Source organism: Stegostoma tigrinum, chromosome 3, assembly GCF_030684315.1.
Source record: "Stegostoma tigrinum isolate sSteTig4 chromosome 3, sSteTig4.hap1, whole genome shotgun sequence".
Taxonomy (NCBI): domain Eukaryota; kingdom Metazoa; phylum Chordata; class Chondrichthyes; order Orectolobiformes; family Stegostomatidae; genus Stegostoma; species Stegostoma tigrinum.
The window spans coordinates 124,131,609-124,154,845 of record NC_081356.1 but is presented as its reverse complement, the minus strand read 5'-3'; the positions used below and the strand labels follow the sequence as shown (position 1 = coordinate 124,154,845).

Here is a 23,237-nt window from a genome sequence, read left to right as displayed (position 1 = left end):
GCACTGCGTGTATTTAAGACATTGATAAGTTCTTGATGAGTAAGGAAATCAAGGGTTAGTGGGAGAAAGCAGGAGAATAGTGTTGAGAAACACATTAGCCATGATTGAATGTTAGAGCAGGCTCGATAGGTCGAATAGCCTAATTCTACTCCTGTATCTTACGGTCCTATGAGATTGTAAATAAAAGGATTGCAGTGGCTCAGGAAAGTAGCTCACCACCTACTCCAGAACAATCTTAGATGCTTAATACATGCTGCTGAGCTGATGCTTACCACTTGGATTGATTTTTTAAAAAAAACTGAATAAAAGTGGCAACTTTGCACTGGAAGCTCCTCACACACAGGCCTCACCTCATTTAGTGTTCACATGCTGTGTGAAGATAACAAAGAAAAGCTGGTAAAGGAGGCGCATGGCATGCTTGCCTTTATTGGTCAGGGAATTGGGTACATGATTCAGGATGCCATGTTGCAGCTTTTTAAGACTTTGGTTAGGCCACACTTAGTGTTATGTTCAAGTCTCATCTCTTCCAGGAAGACTTGAGTCACACCCAAGCTGCAATAACTAATTCAGTTTCCTTCTACATCCAGTTGATTGACAAATAATTGTCATTGCTATGTAGTCTTTATAAATTAGGCACATTAAACTAGCTTGCAGTCTTAAAATCCCAAAGTCAGATTCTGACTGCTAACCTAAAGTATAGTTTTACAGTTAAGAAAAAATGTTTTGGAAAGAATCCCACCCACACCAAATTCCTTAGCAGCTAGGTCTCATCACACTCCGTGCAATGTGCAGGAGCCCTATTTTCCATAAGTGACCTGGGGTGAGGGTATTGGACTCAACAGTCTGTTACACTTTGCAATTTATAGCAATTCATGGACTCCTAGCTCTACTGTTTATTCTACAGTGCTGTGGAGTCTGTGGATTATGTATATATCAGTTTGCACTCCCTTCTTAATTACATGAAAAACCTTATGTGTGTTCGGTTGTACTTCGGCCCAATGCTCCTGATCTTTGGGCATCCAGTGCAGAGGGGTGTGGGTAGGTCAGAGGACCTCCTTGTGGTTCTGCTCCTGATGTGGCCAGGCCAGCTATGAACAGGTCCAGGCAGTGGACTGTTGGGCGGGGTGGGGGGGTTGTCATCTCTGCCAGCTGCCACCCTTCTGCGGTCATAGAACATAGAACAATACAGCGCAGAACAGGCCCTTCGGCCCTCGATGTTGCGCCAACCTGTGAACTAATCTAATCCCCTCCCCCTACTATCCCATCATTATCCATATGTTATCCAAGTACTGTTTAAATGCCCCTAATGTGGCTGAGTTAACTACATTGGCAGGCAGGGCATTCCACGCCCTAACGACTCTCAGTAAAGAACCTGCCTCCGACATCTGTCTTAAATCTATCACCCCTCAATTTGTAGCTATGCCCCCTTGTACAAGCTGAAGTCATCGTCTCGGGTGTTATTGGAGGGGGAGCATGTGGTGTCCATCATGCTCTTAATGCTTTTAGAGAGAGGTGGTCATTGCAAGGGGTACGATGCATTTATTTCCTATTTAGATACAATTTCGACCTAGCCCCGTCCCATTCTCCTTACCATCTCCTCTCCTTTTGTTTGCATTGTCCTTCACAGGCTTCGCACATATGCAATTGGAAACGTGGATGATTTACTGGTGATGGTTAGTAGAAAGAGGAAAAAAAATTGGTATAAGGTTAAAAAACAAAATTGGTTCTGTACAACAATACCTCAGGATATTAAAAAGAAACTGAAAATGCTGAGTCAACAATTATTAAGCGGGTGGTGGTGGGCTGATTATAAAAGAAAATGGACTGAGGACTGTGGTGAGGTTACCCGTGACCTTATTGAATAGTAGAGAAAGTACAGGTAGATGAGCTATGTGTAGAGAAATGGTGCTGTTGTTGGGATTGAAGGCTGATAAATGCCCATGGCCTGATAATCTACATCCCAGGGTACTTAAGGAAGTAGCTCTAGAAATAATGGGTGCATTGGTGGTCATCTTCCAAGATTCTATAGACTCTGGAACAGTCCCTGCAGATTGGAGGGTAGCTAATGTCACTCCGATATTCAAAAAGTGAGGTGGAGAGAAAGCAGGGAACTATAGACCGGTGAGCCTAATATCAGTAATAGGGAAAATTCTCAAATCCATTGTCAAGGATTTTATAACAGAGCATTTATAAAACAGTGGCAGGATCAGACAGTGAGCATGAGTGGATGAAGGGGAAATTATGCTTTACAAATCTGTTGGAATTCTACGAAGATGTAACTCATAGAGTTGACAAGGGGAGGGGGGAAGCAGTCGATGTAGTATATTCGGACTCCCAGAAAGCGTTTGACAAAGTTTCATGAGATAAATGTGCAAGATTAAAGTGAATGGAATTGGGGAAAGTGTATTGAGATGGATAGGAAACTGGTTGGCAGAGCAGAAACAAAGAGTAGGAATTAATAAATAACACGGTGTGAAGCTAGATGAACACAGTAGGCTAAGCAGCATCAGAGGAGCAGGAAAGCTTGACGTTTCAGGTCGGGACCCTTCTTCTGAAATTAAGTAGGAATTAATGGGTCCTTTTCAAATTGATAGGCAGTAACTAGTGGGGTGCCACAGAGATCAGTGCTGGGACCCCAGCTATTCATAATACATATTAATGATTCGGATGAGGGAACAAAATGTAACATTTCCAAGTTTGGAGATGATACCAAGTTGGGTGGGAAGGTGAACAGTGATAAGGATTCAGAGATCCTTCAGAATGGTCTTGACAGTTTGGCTGAGTGGGCAAATCAATGACAGAAGGTAGATTACTACCCGAATGGCTATAAATTGGGAGAGGGGAGTGTGCAGCAGGACCTGGGTGTCCTTGTGCACCAGTCACTGAAGGTCAACATGCAGGTGATAAAGAAGGCAAATAGTATAACAAAGTGTGGAGCTGCATGAACACAGCAGGCCAAGCAGCATCAGAGGAGCAGGAAGGTTGACATTTCGGGCCTAGAAACTTCTTCAGAACGGTCTCTGCCCGAAACGTCAGCCTTCCTGCTCCTCTGATTCTGCTTGGCCTGCTGTGTTCATCCAGCTCCACACCTTGTTATTTCAGATTCTCCAGCATTGGCAGTTCCTACTATCTCGAAGGCAAATGGTATGTTGGGTTTCATTTTGAGATGTTTTGTGTACAGGAGCAGGCATATGTTGTTTCAATAGTACAGGGCCTTGAGACCACACTAGAATATTGTGTGCAGTTTTGGTCTCCTTTTCTGTATAAGGATGCTCTTGCTCTCAAGGGAATGCAGCAAAGATTTACCAGGCTGATTCCGGGGGTGGTGGGTCTGACGTATGAGGAGAGATTGACTGGGTTGGATTGTTTTTGCTGGAGTTCAGATGAATTAGGATGGGTGGCGGGATAGCATAGATACTTAAATTCTAATAGGACTGGACAGAGAAGATACAGAGAGGATGTTCCTGACGCTGGATGTGTCCAGAACCAGGGTCACAGTATGAGGATTCAGTGTAGACGATTTCGGACAGAGTTGAGGCATTTCTCGCCCAAAGAGTAGTGAGCCTGTGGAATTCATTACCACAGGAAGTAGTTGATGCCAAAACGTTGAATGTATTCATGAGGCAACTAGATATAGCACTTAGGATGAATGGGATCAACGATTATGAGGAGAAAGTAGAATTAGGCTATTGAATTGGACGATCAGCTGTGATTGAGAAGAATGGTGGAGCAGGCTCGAAGAGCTGAATGGCCGGCTCCTGCTCCTATCTTCTATGTTTCTATGTAATTGACTTGTTCTCTTTCTGATGTTCTTGCAGTCACTGAAACTTAAATTGTTCACCAGTTGCTGCAGCAATGTTTTCTGTCATTTAACTTTCTTATGAACATAAAATAATCCTCTACATTTCCAGTAGAGGTCACACAATAGCAGTGTGTAACACCAGAAAGGCTGGTCAAGTGTTCCCAGAAAAACAAAAGTTAAATGTAAACCAGTTTAGGATTGTTGAACGGCCCTCCAAAACACTGAAAGACTGTCGTCCCACTGTTCCATTCAATCCCTTATGTCCACATTCAAACAGTTTGCTGAAACCCATCCTCAGCCCTTTGACTCTAATGATAGAATCTTCTCAGCCCCTGAATGATGAGGGCCTTGGTGAGAAAGTTAGGGAAATCAAGTGAGATTGGCAGGAATGAGATTCTCAACATTTGAGAGCATTGCTACTAAGTATGAGGCCTATTTCCACACATTTGTATGAGTTTGCATCTCATGATTGATTAATCTTTTCTCGTGCAGTTTCCCATTCTCCCACCTGCCATGCAGAAACCAGGCAGTGACAATGTCTGACATTAACATCGAAGCAGGACCTGGTTTCTCCTGCCCTCCTCTGTGGAAAGCAGTCACCAGTGTCCTAGGACATAATCTATGGACAGCAACTGCGCACCCAACATACAAGGGGTGCCATGTCCACTTAAATTGACATCAGTCTCACTACACTTGGCGACACATCACTTGTACAATCTGGTTTGACACTTTAATGCTGCACTTTGGAATGCAGGAATAGGCACCAACTCATGGATTAGACCATCGAGCATTTGAGGCCGCCTTGCTTGCTCTCTGAGCAATTGCTTACTTTTTCTGTTGATGCTCACAACATCTTAGCTTTGCCTTGCCTTTATGCATTTTGCCACCTCAACCAGCAGTTAAAAGCTCAAGGTACTTCTGTCTTGACTTGCTGGTTAGCATAGTCAGAGCCAGGCAGCTTGCTATGGTAATCAAGTCATCAGTCAAAGAGGGTGGACATGTTGCTGAGTGTCACTGTGCTACTTCAATCTCGTGCCCATACCTGCACCAGTGTATGCAGCAAACTTACTGCATTGTACATTAACCAAATGATCAGTCTCAAAGTTTAAGAGCAGTAGTTCTGAGTCAAGGGCAGCCTCTGATATCAGTCCAGGGACTTGGATGCAGTCAGTCAGTAGCTTCGGGTGGTTGGAATCAGGTGGTCTGTCTCTCTAAGGTTTGAGGAGTGGGCCACGGTCAATCCTTTGCAACTGATCCAGAGAATACTGCCACGTTAGTCAGAGCTGTACACCGATTAATCAGGCATCTGGTCAGTCAAAGGGTTGAACCACAGTCAGTCCTGGAGATCCATCCTTTTAAAGGTCAGGAAGGGGGTTATCAGGGGCTGCTGCAAGAGGGAGGCTGAGGAACTCTATTCTAGGGATTGGAGGCAGCGTGGTGGGATGCACAGGGAGTAATTATTGTGAACTTGAGAACCCGATTTATGAGGGGTGGAAGACAATAAGGTATAGAAGATGTGGAGATGCTGTTGTTGGTCTGTGGTGGTTGAGGTCAAAAGTCACATGACACTAGGTTATGGTCCAATAGGTTTATTTTAAGTCATAAGCTTTCAGAGTGCTGCTCCCTCAACAGGTGATGTCATGTCACCTGACGAAGGGGTAATGCTTTGAAAACTTGTGACTTAAAATAAACCTATTGGATTATAACTTGGTATCATGTGGCTTTGACATAGCATAGGAGGGAAAGAGGTAAAATGGGAGAAGGGGAACTTGGACTACTTTGGCTAGCATGACGACGCAGTGTGTCTGGCATAAAGAACATTTTCTTAAAAAAAAAGACGAAAATAGTCAATTCCAATGAAAGAACTATTCAAAACCAGTGTTATAAGGGGTTGTTGCATAGTTTGAAAAACATTGAAGTCTTGGGGTTCTGTGTACAGCTGCACTTGGATGGCAATAATTATTTGGTCTATGGACTAGTGACCAATTCCTGATGACAAAAGCCTGTGGTTTGCAGGTAACCTAACAGCTTGGGGCTGGGAACAGGAGGGAGATCTGTTCCTCTGCCATCAAAACCTGTTTTAAACCTGAAGAAAAACAGTCCTTTAAAGTATCTAAAGAAAGATGTCTGAAAAGCAACATTCTGACCAGTTTCAGAACAGTAAGGATCATCACGGCAACCCAGAATAGGAACCACTGAACCACCACCTTGTTTTCCTCTGCCAATAGCTTCTTATACTCTGTCAGTATATGTATGAGAGGAAGTTCTGTAAGAATATTAGAATTTAATATGTAGTATTATACACTGACTTATAACTGTTTACCTGGAGATAGTGTCTAATTACTTATTACAAGTAACAATAAGTATTAAACACACAAACTCAGTCCAAGTTTTCTATCCACTTGGGTTTGGAAATCTGTTGAATTGGGGAATTTTGTGTACTTATTTTAGGTTAAAGATTCTATGTGATGACTCCAGGAAAAGTAATTTCCAACATGCTACCCCAGTACCACAACAAATCCTTGAGTCATAGACCTCAGAAGAGACCCTTCAGGCCATCAAGTCTGTGCAACCTATCAACACTAATACCACTTTTCAGCATGTGGCCCAATGTATGACATTTCAAGTGTGCATTCATATACAAGATGTGGAAGACAATAGTATAGAAGATGTGGCGATGATGATGTTGGACTGGGATGGAGCGAAAACATCTCCAGACTTCACCAGCCTTGTTCCAAGTTGCCACCTGCATCAGTGCCATATCCCAGGTGCAGGATTCCTACCCCCTACTACCCTCCCTGGCAGTTTATTTCAGATTTGCACCAACTGCTTGCCTCCTATCCATGTTGTCCACGCCCCTTGTGATCTTGTACACCTCATTCAGGTCCCCTTCAGCCTTCTCTGTTTGAAAGAAACAACCTGAGCTGATCTAGCGTCTCTTCATAACTAAAACACTCGAACCCACGCAACATCCTGGTGAATTTCCTCTGCACCCTCTCCAGTGCAATCACATCCTTCCTCTAGCGCAGTGACCAGAACAGTGTACACGACTCTTGCTGTAGCCTAACAAAAGTCCTGTACAGAACATAGAATAGCTCCAACATGATCTCTGCGCTCTAACTAATAAAGGCAAGTGTTCCATATGCTGCCTTAACTACTGTTAACCTGCCCTGCCACCTTCTGGGATCTGTAGACAAGAATAAAGATCCTTCAGTTTCTCTGAGCTTCCCACTGTCCTGTCATTTATTGAATATTCCCTTATCTTGTTACTTCTTTTAAAGTATATCATTTCATGTTCATCAGGCTTAAATTCCATCTGCCTAGCTGACCAACCTAAGAGTACTAACTGTTAATGATCTGGCCAATCTTGCTGTCATCCCCAAACTCTCTCACTTATTCTCAACATTTGCAACTATTTTGTTTCTATATGTCAATGTCTGGTGACAGTGGGGCTTGTAGGTAAAATGTGGAGATGATCAGTTAAACAGGTTCATTGGGAACTTGGGAGGATCAAAGCTAGGAGTTTGAGGAGGTCAACCATGAAGAAGTATGAAGATCTGGGGGTCAGATAGATTGAGAAGCCAACTATGTGACTCCCTCCATGAAACACAACTTTTTTTTCCAATTGTGACCCAAATAGCGAGTTTGCAATAGCGTCAAAATGGTTGAGAGCATATGCCAGTCAACACTCCGCCACTCTCTGTCTGCAGCTCGCATGAGGAGAAATAGCCCATTCAAAGAACTTCCAGAAACCAGGCACCTGCTCTGGCCCAGGCTCTCTGTCCTGTGTTGGGCTATTTTTTCCTGGAGTGAGACAAAGGGCAGGAGTTGAGATTAAAGTGGCTGGCACAGCTGGTAGTATTGGCACAGTGTGGAAAAAATTGTCCACGAGGAGGTCACGCAGAGGAAATGCACAGTTGGTAGTACGGGATGTTCTGGGAGTGAAGAGGGAGGTGAGTGCAAACAAGGGAAAGATGTGACAGTGAGAATGACAGAGAGCATGAGCCTTGGTGGGGGGGTGGTGTGCAGTAGAATAGATAGAGATAGCAGACAAAAAGTGCTGGTTCTTAACTGGCAGAGTGGAGAAGATCATTGGCCTCCTTGCAGCATTGAGTAGGAGCACAAGCACCTTGGAGGCAGCACTGACTCAGGTGGCAACTTGGGACTAGGCCAGTAGCGTGATCACTTCTGCCGTTCCTGAGAGAAGTGGACAGCTGTCCTCTACACCATCTAGTGTCTATCAGCAAAGTGAGCTGTCAATTCTTTTCTGTCCACCACATCCGAGGCAATTGACAGGAACTGTGCAGAGCAACTCCAGGCTGATGGGGCTCGACCGGGTACGCAACCATTTTTTAAATAAGGTTCCAAAGCCAGGAGTCCTGGGAGGTCCTGGCCTGTGGCAAGAGGGAAGATGCAACCAATGGAGCACCTTCGAGGTGTGGTGCATTGGTTATGAGGCGCATTTCAGAAAATTATCAAGCACTCTAAGTGGGTGTGGATACAGGGAAACATTTAATAACATTTTTGGAAATACCCATGCACTAGGTGACTTGTGAGAAATAGAGCAAATACATGAATCTATGGTAAGATTTAATAGAATAATTCAAGACTAATATGACGTTTGATGAGAACTCGTCTACTGAGGTAGTATGGGCTGAGGTTAGAAACCGGAAAGGAGGTCACCCTGTTGGGAGTTTTCTACAGGCCTCCAAGAAGTTCCAGAGATGTAGAGGAAAGGATTTCCAAAATGATTTCAAGATGTCAGAGGTAGTTTCTTTATTCGGAGTAGTAAGGGAATGGAACGCTTTGACTGTAACGGTAGTAGATTCGCCACCTTTAGGTACATTTAAGTCATCATTGGACAAGCATATGGACATACATGGAATAGTGTAGGTTAGATGGGCTTCAGATTGGTATGACAGGTCGGCACAACATCGAGGGCCGAAGGGCCTGTACTGTGCTGTTATGTTCTATGTTCTATAAAGTTAGATCGCTGATTTTGATTGATGTGCACGCGATAGGCTGAAGGGCCTGTTTCTGTGCTATAGATCTTTATGACAAGGACTCCAAATCTTGTGAGGCACTAGAGATAAACCATTCTTGAAATTCACTGAAATTGACACTTTGCCAAATTCTGGAAGTATTTGCCTCTTTTGGACTCGAGCAACCATACAACAAATTACATCCTACAATTAAGATTAGAATGTTTGTGCAATAAAATAAACTTGACTCATTAGAACTTTCAGCATTTTTAATACAGGATATAAAACAATTACAATACAACGACAAAACTGTTTGAATAAAAAGTAAGAAAATCTGTAAAATGGAGTGTTAAATTAGGTTTTAGGGTCCCACTTAAATGATATCATACTTGTAAGTTTTACTTGAACGTACAATTTTGAAAGGGTGAGTAAGCAGTTGGAAGGAAGACAAATACTACATTATGTAATTAGTTTGGATAAATATCAGTATTTTAACTGCATTTTAGCTGCTTCTTTGAACATCCAGAAATTAAACTTATTTCTTTATTAAAAACAAACCGGTGTTAAATATCATTGAACAACTATTTAGTAGGATGGCCCACAAAGATTGTTGATTGCTATGTTAGATTGAAAAAGCATGTATATGGTTTAGTGTATTTTAGCATTTGCGTTTAATTGTCATTTGAGTCGTCAAACATAAAAAGAACTTTTACACTTCCTTATGCGAAATAGTACTTCTCATGTTGTGGGTCACATTCTACAAATGATGTTTAAGGAAGATCATAGGAGAAGAACTGTACGTAGGTAAGCAGGTCTTTGGCAGACCAGTGAATGGTTTTCAAGCTGCTGTTAAATTTCTTTTCATTAGAAATTGCAAGGAATCACAAAAGAAATCTTTGGTCCAAAGAATATGTCCCTGAAACAGAACAAGATGTAAAGCTGTTAAACTTCAGCTGTTGTTTCCAAGGTCTATTTCAGTTTTGACACACTGTCAGAGGTGGTTGAGTGGTGATGATCAACAAGCAGCACTAGTTAACAGGTGATGCTAAATTTGGGGTGCAGCTGGTTATTGAGTGGTGCAAGTTAATGTTGGCAGACTTAGCCCACTAGTAATGCCAGGCCCAACTACAATGTTATCTTCATGCAGATCCCCCACACACTGCTGTTGGTTAACTGCATAGTCATTTGGAGTGAAACTCTGGCCAATTCTTCCCTTTCCTTCCACAGGGTCATAATAACCAATTTTACTGACCGTTTCAGTGTCCATTTCTTGTAGCATTTATTGCCCATCCCTAATTACACAGAGGGCAGCTAGGCGAGAGCAACATTGTTGTGGGTCTGGAGTAGGCTGGTAAGTGTGGTAGTTTTCTTTCCTGAATGATGTTCGCGAACCTGATGAGTTTTTGAAAACAAGCAACTATCATCATTATTAAACAAGTATATCAGATTTTCATTGAATTTGAATTTCACCGTGTCCAAGGTGGGATTCGAACCCGTGCCCCCAGCTGCTAGTTCTGTACTACTAATCCAGTGTCATCAGTGTTATGCCCATCACATCCCCCAATCATTGCTGAGAAACGACTGAGAATTTTTGGAATTCTTTGCCCAGACGGTTGTGCATATTCCATCACTGACTAAATTTTTAGTTCAGATGGAATTATAGTATCTCGGGGATTCAAATGGGTGAGAAATTGGCTTAAAATTCAAGATGAGCCATGATTGCACTGATTGACAGAGTAGTCTGAACAAATCGTGTTGTCGGCTCCCGCTCCTTACTTTAGTTTTCGGACTGCACCTCAATTTAAACTCTGTCAGAAGTGTGACTCTCTGCAATGACGTACTTCTTCAGTACAAGACAGTAGTGTCAGCTCTGATTTTATACTGTAATCCCTGGAGTGGGATTCAAAATCCACAGCCATCAGACTCAGAGGCTCCCACTGATGCAAAGTCGAAACATGAACGTATCCTGTGAAAGCCATTGTAAAATTTGAATAAACAATTTAAAAGTTCATGCCAGGGTTCTTCGGTGCTACAGTATCAGTAAGATGACATTGTAGAAATGGGGCCAAAAGCTCTCTAAATAGATACAAAAACAAAGTTGCTGGAAAAGCTCAGCAGGTCTGGCCACATCTGTGGAGGAGAAAACAGTTAACTGCGTTCTGAGGAAGGGTCACCGGACCTGAAACGTTAACTCTGTTTTCTCCTCCACAGATGTGGTCAGACCTGCTGAACTTTTCTGGCAACTTTGTTTTTGTTCCTGATTTACAGCATCCCCGCAGTTCTTTTGGTTTTTACTCTCTATTAGATATTTCAATTTAAAGAAGTCCCATTTCCATTGACTACAAAACAATACCACACTTAAAGTAATATTTCACAGAATTCGATGAAACTGGATTAAACCTGAATATCTGCAATCTGCTGACCAAGGCATATACAATACAAATGCAATTTGTCAGAATCCACACAGTAACCTGCTGGACATCATTTTTATGATCGATTAAATAAAACTCAATCACCTAATTCATTTTAAGGGTGAACTATATAGCATATTAACCTAGATCTTTCCATCTCTGGATAGTAGAAGCCTGGGTGTACACTGGAAAATGAATGTTGGGATAGTTTGGGAGTCCTGACTCTAGCCTGAGAAATTCCAGCTTCTAATGGGCAACTGCCCACCATCAACTACCCTCTGATTAACGGCCCCAAATCTGAGGTACAGTTGGACGGATTTACCCAATTTGTTAGCAAGGAAGTGTTACAGGAATTAAAGCCCACACACTAACTGTGTATGAATCTGATCATTTGACCTTCATATTACCCCACCATTATTACACTAAACCTCCGACCTCACCAACCTTGTCATGGGACACCTACCCCAACACCCTCACCGCACCAGACCCAATGCCCCGAGCTCCCCACTATTATTCCAGACCAAACTGACCCTACTGACTCGGACCCTATTCTGTTTCCAATCATCCTCATTCCCTGGCCCCCAAGATCACCACCTCAACCAGAGTTGCCTCAACAGGCCCCAAACTCCCCTTACTCAAACCATACTAAGCACTCTCACTTAACCTGCCACTTGTCACCCTATCCCTCATCAACTGGGAACTTCATCCCTGGCACTCTACCATCTCACCTACCTGGCATCTTACCTCCAGTCTTACCTGGTACCTCATATCACACCCCCACCCTCCACACCTACTGCCATGGTATCTGCTCACACACCTACTACCTATCCTGTCACATAACCTAGACACCTATGTTCTCTTAGCGCTGTTAGTGAATTCCAGATGTTTCAGTCTTTGAAAAACAGAAACTTGTTTAGAAGCAAAGGGGCATAATTTCAACACAGATCCACTCTCTGCTATATGGGTGGATCCCCAGCCAGGACTAGACTGCTTCAGCTGACAAACCTCCTGGCCCAGAGTTTCGCACATGTACACACTTACCTTTGGAGGTGTTCTATTTTTTGTTTGATAACAGTCAGAAATTAGGAATCTGTTCCTGATCAGAAGTAAAGTGTATGTACTTAGGGTATTTTGGATTTTCATGCAAATCACACTTGAAGCTTAAGATGTTGCTTTTTGTGTATTTCTTAATTTGTAAAAAAAAAATTACATTTTCTCCATGAGTTTATTAAAGGTGTAAGTATATTATGGTTGTGATAGTATCAGAGATAATGGGAACTGCAGATGCTGGAGACTCCAAGATAATAAAATGTGAGGCTGGATGAACACAGCAGGCCAAGCAGCATCCCAGGAGCACAAAAGCTGACGTTTCGGGCCTAGACCCTTCATCAGAGAGGGGGATGGGGGGAGGGAACTGGAATAAATAGGGAGAGAGGGGGAGGCGGACCGAAGATGGAGAGCAAAGAAGATAGGTGGAGAGGGTGTAGGTGGGGAGGTAGGGAGGGGATAGGTCAGTCCAGGGAAGACGGACAGGTCAAGGAGGTGGGATGAGGTTAGTAGGTAGCTGGGGGTGCGGCTTGGGGTGGGAGGAAGGGATGGGTGAGAGGAAGAACCGGTTAGGGAGGCAGAGACAGGTTGGACTGGTTTTGGGATGCAGTGGGTGGGGGGGAAGAGCTGGGCTGGTTGTGTGGTGCAGTGGGGGGAGGGGATGAACTGGGCTGGTTTAGGGATGCAGTGGGGGAAGGGGAGATTTTGAAACTGGTGAAGTCCACATTGATACCATATGGCTGCAGGGTTCCCAGGCGGAATATGAGTTGCTGTTCCTGCAACCTTCGGGTGGCATCATTGTGGCAGTGCAGGAGGCCCATGATGGACATGTCATCAAGAGAATGGGAGGGGGAGTGGAAATGGTTTGCGACTGGGAGGTGCAGTTGTTTGTTGCGGACTGAGCGGAGGTGTTCTGCAAAGCGGTCCCCAAGCCTCCGCTTGGTTTCCCCAATGTAGAGAAAGCCGCACCGGGTACAGTGGATGCAGTATACCACATTGGCAGATGTGCAGGTGAACCTCTGCTTAATGTGGAATGTCATCTTGGGGCCTGGGATGGGGGTGAGGGAGGAGGTGTGGGGACAAGTGTAGCATTTCCTGCGGTTGCAGGGGAAGGTGCCGGGTGTGGTGGGGTTGGAGGGCAGTGTGGAGCGAACAAGGGAGTCACGGAGAGAGTGGTCTCTCCGGAAAGCAGACAGGGGTGGGGATGGAAAAATGTCTTGGGTGGTGGGGTCAGATTGTAAATGGCGGAAGTGTCGGAGGATAATGCGTTGTATCCGGAGGTTGGTAGGGTGGTGTGTGAGAACGAGGGGGATCCTCTTGGGGCGGTTGTGGCGGGGGCGGGGTGTGAGGGATGTGTCGCGGGAAATGCGGGAGACGCGGTCAAGGGCGTTCTCAATCACCGTGGGGGGGAAGTTGCGGTCCTTAAAGAACTTGGACATCTGGGATGTGCGGGAGTGGAATGTCTTATCGTGGGACACCACCCACGCCCTCCACCTCCTCCAGGACTTCCAATTCCCTGGCCCCCAACACCTCATATTCACCATGGACGTCCAGTCCCTGTACACCTGCATTCCGCATGGAGATGGCCTCAAGGCCCTCCGCTTCTTCCTGTCCCGCAGGCCCGACCAGGCCCCCTCCACCGACACTCTCATCCGCCTAGCGGAACTCGTCCTCACACTCAACAACTTCTCTTTTGACTCCTCCCACTTCCTACAGACTAAGGGGGTGGCCATGGGCACCCGCATGGGCCCCAGCTATGCCTGCCTCTTTGTAGGTTACGTGGAACAGTCCATCTTCCGCACCTACACAGGCCCCAAACCCCACCTCTTCCTCCGGTACATTGATGACTGTATCGGCGCCGCCTCTTGCTCCCCAGAGGAGCTCGAACAGTTCATCCACTTCACCAACACCTTCCACCCCAACCTTCAGTTCACCTGGGCCATCTCCAGCACATCCCTCACCTTCCTGGACCTCTCAGTCTCCATCTCAGGCAACCAGCTTGTAACTGATGTCCATTTCAAGCCCACCGACTCCCACAGCTACCTAGAATACACCTCCTCCCACCCACCCTCCTGCAAAAACTCCATCCCCTATTCCCAATTCCTCCGCCTCCGCCGCATCTGCTCCCACGATAAGACATTCCACTCCCGCACATCCCAGATGTCCAAGTTCTTTAAGGACCGCAACTTCCCCCCCACGGTGATTGAGAACGCCCTTGACCGCGTCTCCCGCATTTCCCGCGACACATCCCTCACACCCCGCCCCCGCCACAACCGCCCCAAGAGGATCCCCCTCGTTCTCACACACCACCCTACCAACCTCCGGATACAACGCATTATCCTCCGACACTTCCGCCATTTACAATCTGACCCCACCACCCAAGACATTTTTCCATCCCCACCCCTGTCTGCTTTCCGGAGAGACCACTCTCTCCGTGACTCCCTTGTTCGCTCCACACTGCCCTCCAACCCCACCACACCCGGCACCTTCCCCTGCAACCGCAGGAAATGCTACACTTGTCCCCACACCTCCTCCCTCACCCCCATCCCAGGCCCCAAGATGACATTCCACATTAAGCAGAGGTTCACCTGCACATCTGCCAATGTGGTATACTGCATCCACTGTACCCGGTGCGGCTTTCTCTACATTGGGGAAACCAAGCGGAGGCTTGGGGACCGCTTTGCAGAACACCTCCGCTCAGTCCGCAACAAACAACTGCACCTCCCAGTCGCAAACCATTTCCACTCCCCCTCCCATTCTCTTGATGACATGTCCATCATGGGCCTCCTGCACTGCCACAATGATGCCACCCGAAGGTTGCAAGAACAGCAACTCATATTCCGCCTGGGAACCCTGCAGCCATATGGTATCAATGTGGACTTCACCAGTTTCAAAATCTCCCCTTCCCCCACTGCATCCCTAAACCAGCCCAGTTCATCCCCTCCCCCCACTGCACCACACAACCAGCCCAGCTCTTCCCCCCCACCCACTGCATCCCAAAACCAGTCCAACCTGTCTCTGCCTCCCTAACCGGTTCTTCCTCTCACCCATCCCTTCCTCCCACCCCCAGCCGCACCCCCAGCTACCTACTAACCTCATCCCACCTCCTTGACCTGTCCGTCTTCCCTGGACTGACCTATCCCCTCCCTACCTCCCCACCTACACCCTCTCCACCTATCTTCTTTGCTCTCCATCTTCGGTCCGCCTCCCCCTCTCTCCCTATTTATTCCAGTTCCCTCCCCCCATCCCCCTCTCTGATGAAGGGTCTAGGCCCGAAACGTCAGCTTTTGTGCTCCTGGGATGCTGCTTGGCCTGCTGTGTTCATCCAGCCTCACATTTTAGTATATTATGGTTATTCATTGCAGGATTTGCTAAGGCAGTATACATCACTGACATTCTAGTTTCCAGAAAATTACTGCTCTGTTGTTCTGACAATATGGCAATTTTGTCAATTAGGACCACCATTTTCTTTTGCCTGGAGAACAGTGAGTCTTTGGAATCGCTGCTGGCATGTACAGTAAGGGTCTATTTACAACAATTATTTCAACAAAAAGCTGAATCTTTTTTGTCAGGGCCTGCTATTACATCACATATGACAGAACAGCACATAGCAACAGCAAGACCACATTTGATCTCCAGAACTGACTTTGATCACTCAAGGGTGAGTCAGAGGAGAAGTTATTGAGTTAAAGGGCTCTTCAACTCATTGAGTTCATGCTGGTCAAAAACAGCCAGCTAATTGTTCTAACTGCATTTTCCAGCACTTGGTCCATTGCCTTCCATGCCTTGGTGTCACAGGTGCACATCTAAATACTTCCTAAATGTTATGAAGGTTTCTGCCTCTATCACCCTTACTGGCAGTGAGTTCCAGATTCCTAACACCCTCTGGGTAAAAAAGATTTTGCTTTCATCCCGTCTAAACTTTCTGCTGCTTTCCTTAAATCTATCACCTCTCATTATTGATCCTTCCACCAAGGGGAGGAGTTTCTTCCTGTCTGCCCTATGTATGTCCCTCATAATTTACACCTCAACCATGATCCCTCGCAATCTCCTCTGCACTAAGGAAAACAACCTCAATCTATCCAATTGTTCTTCATAACTAAAACGCTCCAGCCCAGGCAATATCCTAGTTAATTTCTCTCTCCCTCTCTTACTATCACATTCCTCCTGTAATGTGCATTCCAGAGCTGTATGCAATACTCAAGCTGTGGTATAACCTCCTTGCTCTTAAACTCTATACATCAGTTAATAAAGATAATAATCCCATATGCCGCCTTAACCGCCTTATTCATCTGTCCCAATACCTTAAGGGACTGGTGGACGTGCACACTAAGGTTCCTCTGATCCTCAATATTTCACAGGGTTCTATTCTTCATCATGTATTCTCTTGCCTTGTCATCCTGCCCAAATGCATCACCTCACATTTATCTGAAATTGAATTCTTAGATTTTCTTCCTAAAATTAGTTGTAATTTTTAATCTATCTTTGTCGCTTAGTTTTTGGATGTACTGTAATGTCTATATAATGTAATACATTAACGAGGAATTGCAATTGTGAGAGACAGGGCCTCGTGGAGTTGATACAGTGATCAGTGGTGTGACCACAATTATTTACCATGTATATTAATGGCTAGGATGAGGAAAGAGAATGTGTTGTAGCCAAGTTTGTGAATCACGCGTAAACATGTGAAAAAGTAAGCAGTGAACATGACACATGAGTGTGTAGAGTGATAGAAATAGGTTAAGTGAGTGGATAAAATCTTGGTAAATGGAATAAAAAGGAAAATACAAGGTTATGCACTTCAGTCTTATGGTCTAAACATAGGCTGGTTTCCTGTTGATTCTCTTTAGTCTATTATCACTGTCTTCATTTCCCTCCCTAACAACTGAGGTTGAACAAGACTACACCCAATCATCATTTTGTATTTAACCAAGATAAGTCAACCACTCCTTTTCTGGACCATCACCAAGATCCCTTATTTCCAATGGCCTGACTTAGCCTTATTCAGCTATATTCCTCATGCTGTTGGGCTCACGTTTATTATCTATTACCCTTTGAAGGTAGTTGGAAACTGACTTCATAGAATTCCTACAGTGTAGAAGCAGGCCATTCAGCCCATCGAGTCTAATCCACAATCTCCAAAGGGCATCCCATCTAGGCCCATCCCCACAATATCCACACATCTTGCACAGGAAAGCGATTTAACATGGTCTGTCTACCTAACCTGCACATTACTGGACTGTGGGAGGAACCGGAACACCCAGAGGAAACATGGGCAGAATGTGCAAACTCCACACAGTCACACAAGGCTGGAAACAAACCTGGGTCCCTGGTGCTGTGTGACAGCAGGGCTAACCACTGAGCCACCATGCTGCCCCATTCTTGTTCATTTAGTGTAGGCAGACCTACAGTGCTGGAATGGAGTTCCAGGATTTTGACCTCTTGGCAGTCAAGGAACAGAGATGCATTTGCAAGTCAGAATGTAAATGGCTTGGACGGGAACTTTCAGTTGATGACATTTCCATGTATCTCCTGCCCTTGTCCTTCTGGCTAGAACTGGTCATGGATTTAGTCGGTGCTGTCTAAGAAACCTTAGTGATTGCGGCAGTGTATCTTGTAAATAGTATACACTGCTGCTCAGCATCAGTGATGGAGGGAGCGAATGTTGTGGATACGGCTTCAATCCGGAAGACTGCATTGGCCTGGATGGTGTCAGGCTTCTTTAGCGTTATTGGAGCTGCGTTCATCCAGGCAAACAGGGAGTATTCCATCACACTTCTGACTTCTGCCATGTCGGTGGCGGACAGGCTTTTGGAGAGTCAGGTGGAGAGTTAATTGCTGTAGGATTTATAGCCTCTGACCTAGTCTTGTAGCCCACTGTGTTTATGGGGCAAGACCAGTTTCTGGTCAATGATAACCACCTTGATAGTGGGGCATTCAATGATGGTCAAGGGTCAATGGTTAGATTCTCTCTTGTTGGAGATGGTCGTTGCTTAGCATTTGTGAGGTATGAATATTGCTTTTCTTCAGCCCTAATCTGGATACTGTCCAGGTCTTGCTGCATTTGGATATGGGCTGCTTCAGTATCTGAGGAGTTGTAAGCAAAGCTGAAAATTTATGATTGATGTGGAAAGTCTCTCCCTTATAAGGTACTTTACAAAAGGAAGAGAGAAAAAATGTATTTTGTAAATAAGCACTGGTAATTTATTGATGAAGAAATAAAGAGGCCTGCGAAGGCTTGACAGAAAAGATGGGTTTGGAGCAGTTTCTTAAATTGGAAAGACTGGGGAGAGAAAAATTGAGAAAGAGAAGGGTTCAGTAATAAAGACCAGAATCTGAGAACTGAAAGATGCATGTGTACAACAGCTGGGAAATACACAGCATTTCACATGAGGGATAACAGAGTGGCTATTGGCCCTAGTGCCTATAACAGGGTAAACTCCATCCCACCAGCTGCAGTTCATTTTGGTCTATTTAAGAATAGAAACTAGAACGTTGTGATCTGACTTGAGAACATAAGAAATAGGAGCAGGTCATGGATTGCTTTAAAAAGTCCATCTGGTTCACTAATGTCCCTTTTCAAGGAAGGAAATCTGTCTAGAACTTGAGGTACTAAAATGTAGTTGACTATTAACTGCCGTCTGGATAATTAGCCATGGACAACATATGTTGGCCTAGTCAGTAATATCCACACACTGTCAACAAATTTTAAAATATCTGTTTTAGTTACTTTGTTTTAGTAACCAAGCATCTCAGCGATGATTTTTTAGGCTGAGGAAACACCTTGTCAGTGGACGTATTGGCTCACTGGTATCATCACTATTAGTCCTGAGACGCAGATAATATTCTGCGTACGTGGGTTTGAATCCCATCATGGCAAAAGGTGGAGTTTTAATTCAGTTGAGAATTTAATGATAACCACAAAATCATTGTCGTTTATTGGCAGAATATAAACACATAAATAGACAGTTTCCTAGCTACCATCAGTTCTGAGGAAAGGTCGCTCAACCCGAAACGTTAACTCGGACTACCCTCTACAGATGCTGCTAGACCTGCTGAGCTTTTCCAGCAATTTCTGTTTTTATTTCCGGTTCGCTGATGTCCTTTAGGGAAAGGAAACTGCCATCCTTACCTGTTCGGGCCTGTATAGAACTGAAAACCCATGCAATGTGTTGACTCTTAACTGCGGTCCAGTCAGCAAAGCCTACATTCCACAAGTGTGTAATCTTTTCCTGTTACGCATGCTTAGTAGCACCCACCCCACCCCCAACGAGTAGTGAAAAAGGCTCCGGCGTCTGGTATAGGTTATTCCTTGCTCTAAGAGACCATGAGTAGTCTGAATTCAGCTCTTAAGCACTGTTTCTTTGTCACCGATCACACAATCTAGGCCCGCGATTTTATGCAAACACAATGACTTCATCTGTACACTGCAAGCTTCTCCGTCATGTTAAACCAAAGCTGAGAGTGTCCTCTTGCCTGGAAGGAAAAAGATTTCACAGAACTATTTCCGAACAGCAAGAGATTTCTGGCCAGTGCCCCAGCCAACATTTACCATTCATCCAACGTCACCAAATATGCCGGAACTTGAGAAAAAGAGCTGCTGTGGTTCAACAAATACAGCAGTATTTCACTGGCTAGAAAGCACTTTGAGATGTCCGAGTTGCGGAAGGTGCTTTCCAAGTGCACGTTATTTGTTCACATGGAGTCACCGCGTTGTGATATTCTTGGACACATTTGAGCCAAGTCCTCTTTGTCTTGGAACGTTTTTCTTAACGCACAAGGTGCTACATAAATGCAACCTGTGAAGGAGGCGAGTCGATAAATATTCAATGCCCTTTGTTATTTCTAGACTTCGTGGCATTTGTCGGTCAGTCAGTGAATTGCAGTACATTACAGTGAGAAAGTCTGTACTAGTTTGTTAACTGAGTCATTCGCTCCTGGCAGTGTTTGCCAGTATGGCCGAGCGTGTTATCACTGCTCCCCCTAACGGCAACAGCAGGAGGTACGTGTGTGTGTGTGTGTGTCTGTCTGTGCAGAAAGTGACTTACTTGGGGCAGCAAAGCAATTCTTGGAAACTGCAGTAGCACACAATCTCACAGTCGTCCCCAGCCCAGAAGTGATCCGTCAATCCATGGTCTATGAGCCGTAAGTGTTCGGTCCCTTCGGGGATGTTATGACAGCTTCGACCCTTTAGCAGCTTTTTGTAGCACGACGGGCGATTTGTCGGCATGGCTTGGGTAACCAGCACACAGCTCAAAAGCATAAGAACAATAGGCTTTTTCATTTTTCACTGGAGGCTGAGGGGCAGAACATGCCAGGTCTTTTATCGACATGTATATCTTTTCAACACGCAGATATCAAATAACCCGGACGACCTCGCCATGTTTAGACAAGCCAAAAAAAACTGATTTTATTTTTCTCCTACTTTTGTAATACCTTCCTTCAAATAATAAATTTAAACAAATCAAAGAAAATAAAAATCTCCGCACCAAATATGAGCTTTTGATTTTGTGCATTTGCATTGTACGTTCAGTTGAAACAAATCTCTTAAATAAGGTTAATTTTACAACCCTGGAAGGCGTTATGTGTGTGGGGACAGTCTTTCTCAGTCAGACAGGGTTGTTGCTACGTTACCAATTCATGTAGAATTGCACACTCGGAAAAAAACCAAATAAAAATAAGACTTATTTTTTTTAAAAAAACGAGAAATTTAAAGAAACGAGAGGAAACACATTCAATGGCAGCCCATGCGTGGAATCATTGATTTTTTATGAAAAGGGCACACTTTGAACCTAGGCATAATCTGGAAGTGCAAACTGGAAATTCTGTTAACGTTTTAGATAATTCAATTTTGAAGGCAAATAGAATGGGCTGAGAGCAGGTTATGTATATATTAAATTTACTTTGATGACTAACTGCTGAGGTCCAATTGTTGCTGCTCCCTTTTTGTTTTACAGACACCCAACTGGGGATTTTGAATACATGTTTATTTACACGTTAGAATGAATGTTTAAATTTGTGGTTTAAAGATCACTTACCTTTCTAGAGTAGTGTGTGCCTACAGCTGAGGAGGACAGCTGTGAACGCCTGGACTCTCTCCCTCAGTATGGGTTTATAGAAGCAGCAGCCACAAACGGGGCTTTGTGCTGGTCAGGTTGTAGCCAAAGCTCTCAGGCTCTCTTCGCCCACCCCCTCAGCCATCCAGGGATTAAATAACTAGCTCACTTCAACAGCCAGGATCCAGGGGGGAAACATTACGTGCTGAGAGAGAAAAGAAACAAACAGTCACCACTTTGGAAGGAAGCATTGAGTACATAAGAGCAGGAGAAATGAGAAACTGCCTTCATCCAGCCCCCTTAACCCTGTGTTAAGGGTCTGCAGGGGACATATGTCATTATTTGCATTACCCTCTGTGTATAAAGACCTGTTTTGATGAAGGTAGCAGTTCAGGTCTGAAGGTAGAATTTAAATCCATCTCGCTCAAAGCCACCCTTTGTTCTTGAATCCTTCAAGGGCCTCAGTCTCTTTGCTATAGTCTATCTAGCCATAGATTCAGAGTTTGTACAGTACAAAAAGAGGCCCTTCAGCCCATCATGCCTACGTGGGTCATCAAACATTCATCAATTCTGAGATAGTGGGAAGTGCCGGTGCTGGAGAATCTAAGATATCAAGGTGAAGACTGGAGGAACACAGCAGGCCAAGCAGCATCAGAGGAGCAGGAAAACCGACGCTTTGGGTCTGGACCCTTCTTCAGAATCTGATTTCATTTTCCAGCACTTGGCCCTTGGCCAATGGTGTTTCAAATAGTTCTTAAATATCTTAAGAGTTCCTGCCTTTATCATGCTTTCAGGCAGTGAGTTCCAGAAACTGACAACATTCGGGGTGCAAAAAAAATTCCTCAAATCCCCTCTAAACCTCCTGCTCCTTACCTTAAAACTGTGCCCCCTGTTTGCTGAAACCTCCATGAAAGGGGAAAAGTATCTATCCAGTCTTTGCTCCTCTGAACTTTGTACATATCAGCCAGGTCTCCCCTTGAGCCTCAGCAACGCCAGCCTATTTAGCTTCATTTCACAGCTGAATTGCTCCAGCCCAGGCAACATTCTGGTGAGCCTCCTGTGCACCCTCTCTAATACAATCATAACCTTCCTGTATTGTGGTGACCAGAACGGCACACAGCAGCACAGCTGTGGCCTAACCAATGTTATATATAGCTCAATCATAACCTCTTTACTCTTGTACTCAGTGCCTTGACTAATAAGTCAAGCATCCCATATGACTTCTTTAAAAAAAACCAAAAGAACCGCAGATGCTAAAAATCAGAAACAAAAAAACCCAAAATTACTGGAAAATCTCAGCAAGTCTGGCAGCATTTGTGGAGAGAGATCAGAGTTAACATTTCAGGCCCAGTGACCCTTCTTCAGAACTTATGGTAACTAGGAAAAAGTTGCTTTTTATGTAGAAGATAGGGTGGGGGGGATGGTAAGGGGTAAATGACAGGTGGGGATAGAACCCAAAGAGAGAGAGAGGAGATGAACGGTTGGACAAAACGATTGGATAATGGTCAGCTTAGGAGAATGAATGGCTGCTAACGGGGACTGTCAGTGGCTAAAAAATGGGTAGTGTGTGTAATAGGAAACGATGCTGCAGTGTTCCAGCAAAGCTCAGCACAAGTTAGAAGAATAGCAGAGATAGTAGGAACTTCCAATGCTGCAGAATCTAAGATAACAAGGTTTAGAGCTGGATGAACCCAGCAGGCCAGGCAGTATTAGAGAAGCGGAAAAGCTGACGTTTCGGGTCTGGACCCTTCTTCAGAAGAATAGTACCTCATTTGCGACATGGGAACTCTGCAACCTTTTGGAATTGATATTGAAGGCAACAATTTTAGCAGTTGAGACACCTTCTCTCATGTCCTTATCCCAAACACACACACCAGGCTTTGATATAACAAGATTTGCTATCATGCACTACCCATCGTTAGCCGCTAGTAGCCCCCAT

General features: G+C 44.7%; 1 protein-coding gene across 1 annotated transcript; it reads right to left on the bottom strand.

Moving 5' to 3' along the window:
• Positions 1 to 9,032: 9,032 nt before the first annotated feature.
• On the bottom strand, positions 9,033 to 21,503 carry LOC125451298 (scrapie-responsive protein 1-like). Its single transcript, XM_048528278.2, has 3 exons — positions 21,281 to 21,503; positions 20,291 to 20,539; positions 9,033 to 9,700 (listed from the first exon to the last, which is right to left on the bottom strand). The coding sequence occupies exons 2-3, from the start codon at positions 20,524 to 20,526 to the stop codon at positions 9,649 to 9,651; spliced, it is 288 nt and encodes a 95-aa protein (XP_048384235.2). The 5' UTR covers positions 20,527 to 20,539; positions 21,281 to 21,503; the 3' UTR covers positions 9,033 to 9,648.
• Between the last annotated feature and the right edge of the window lie 1,734 nt (positions 21,504 to 23,237).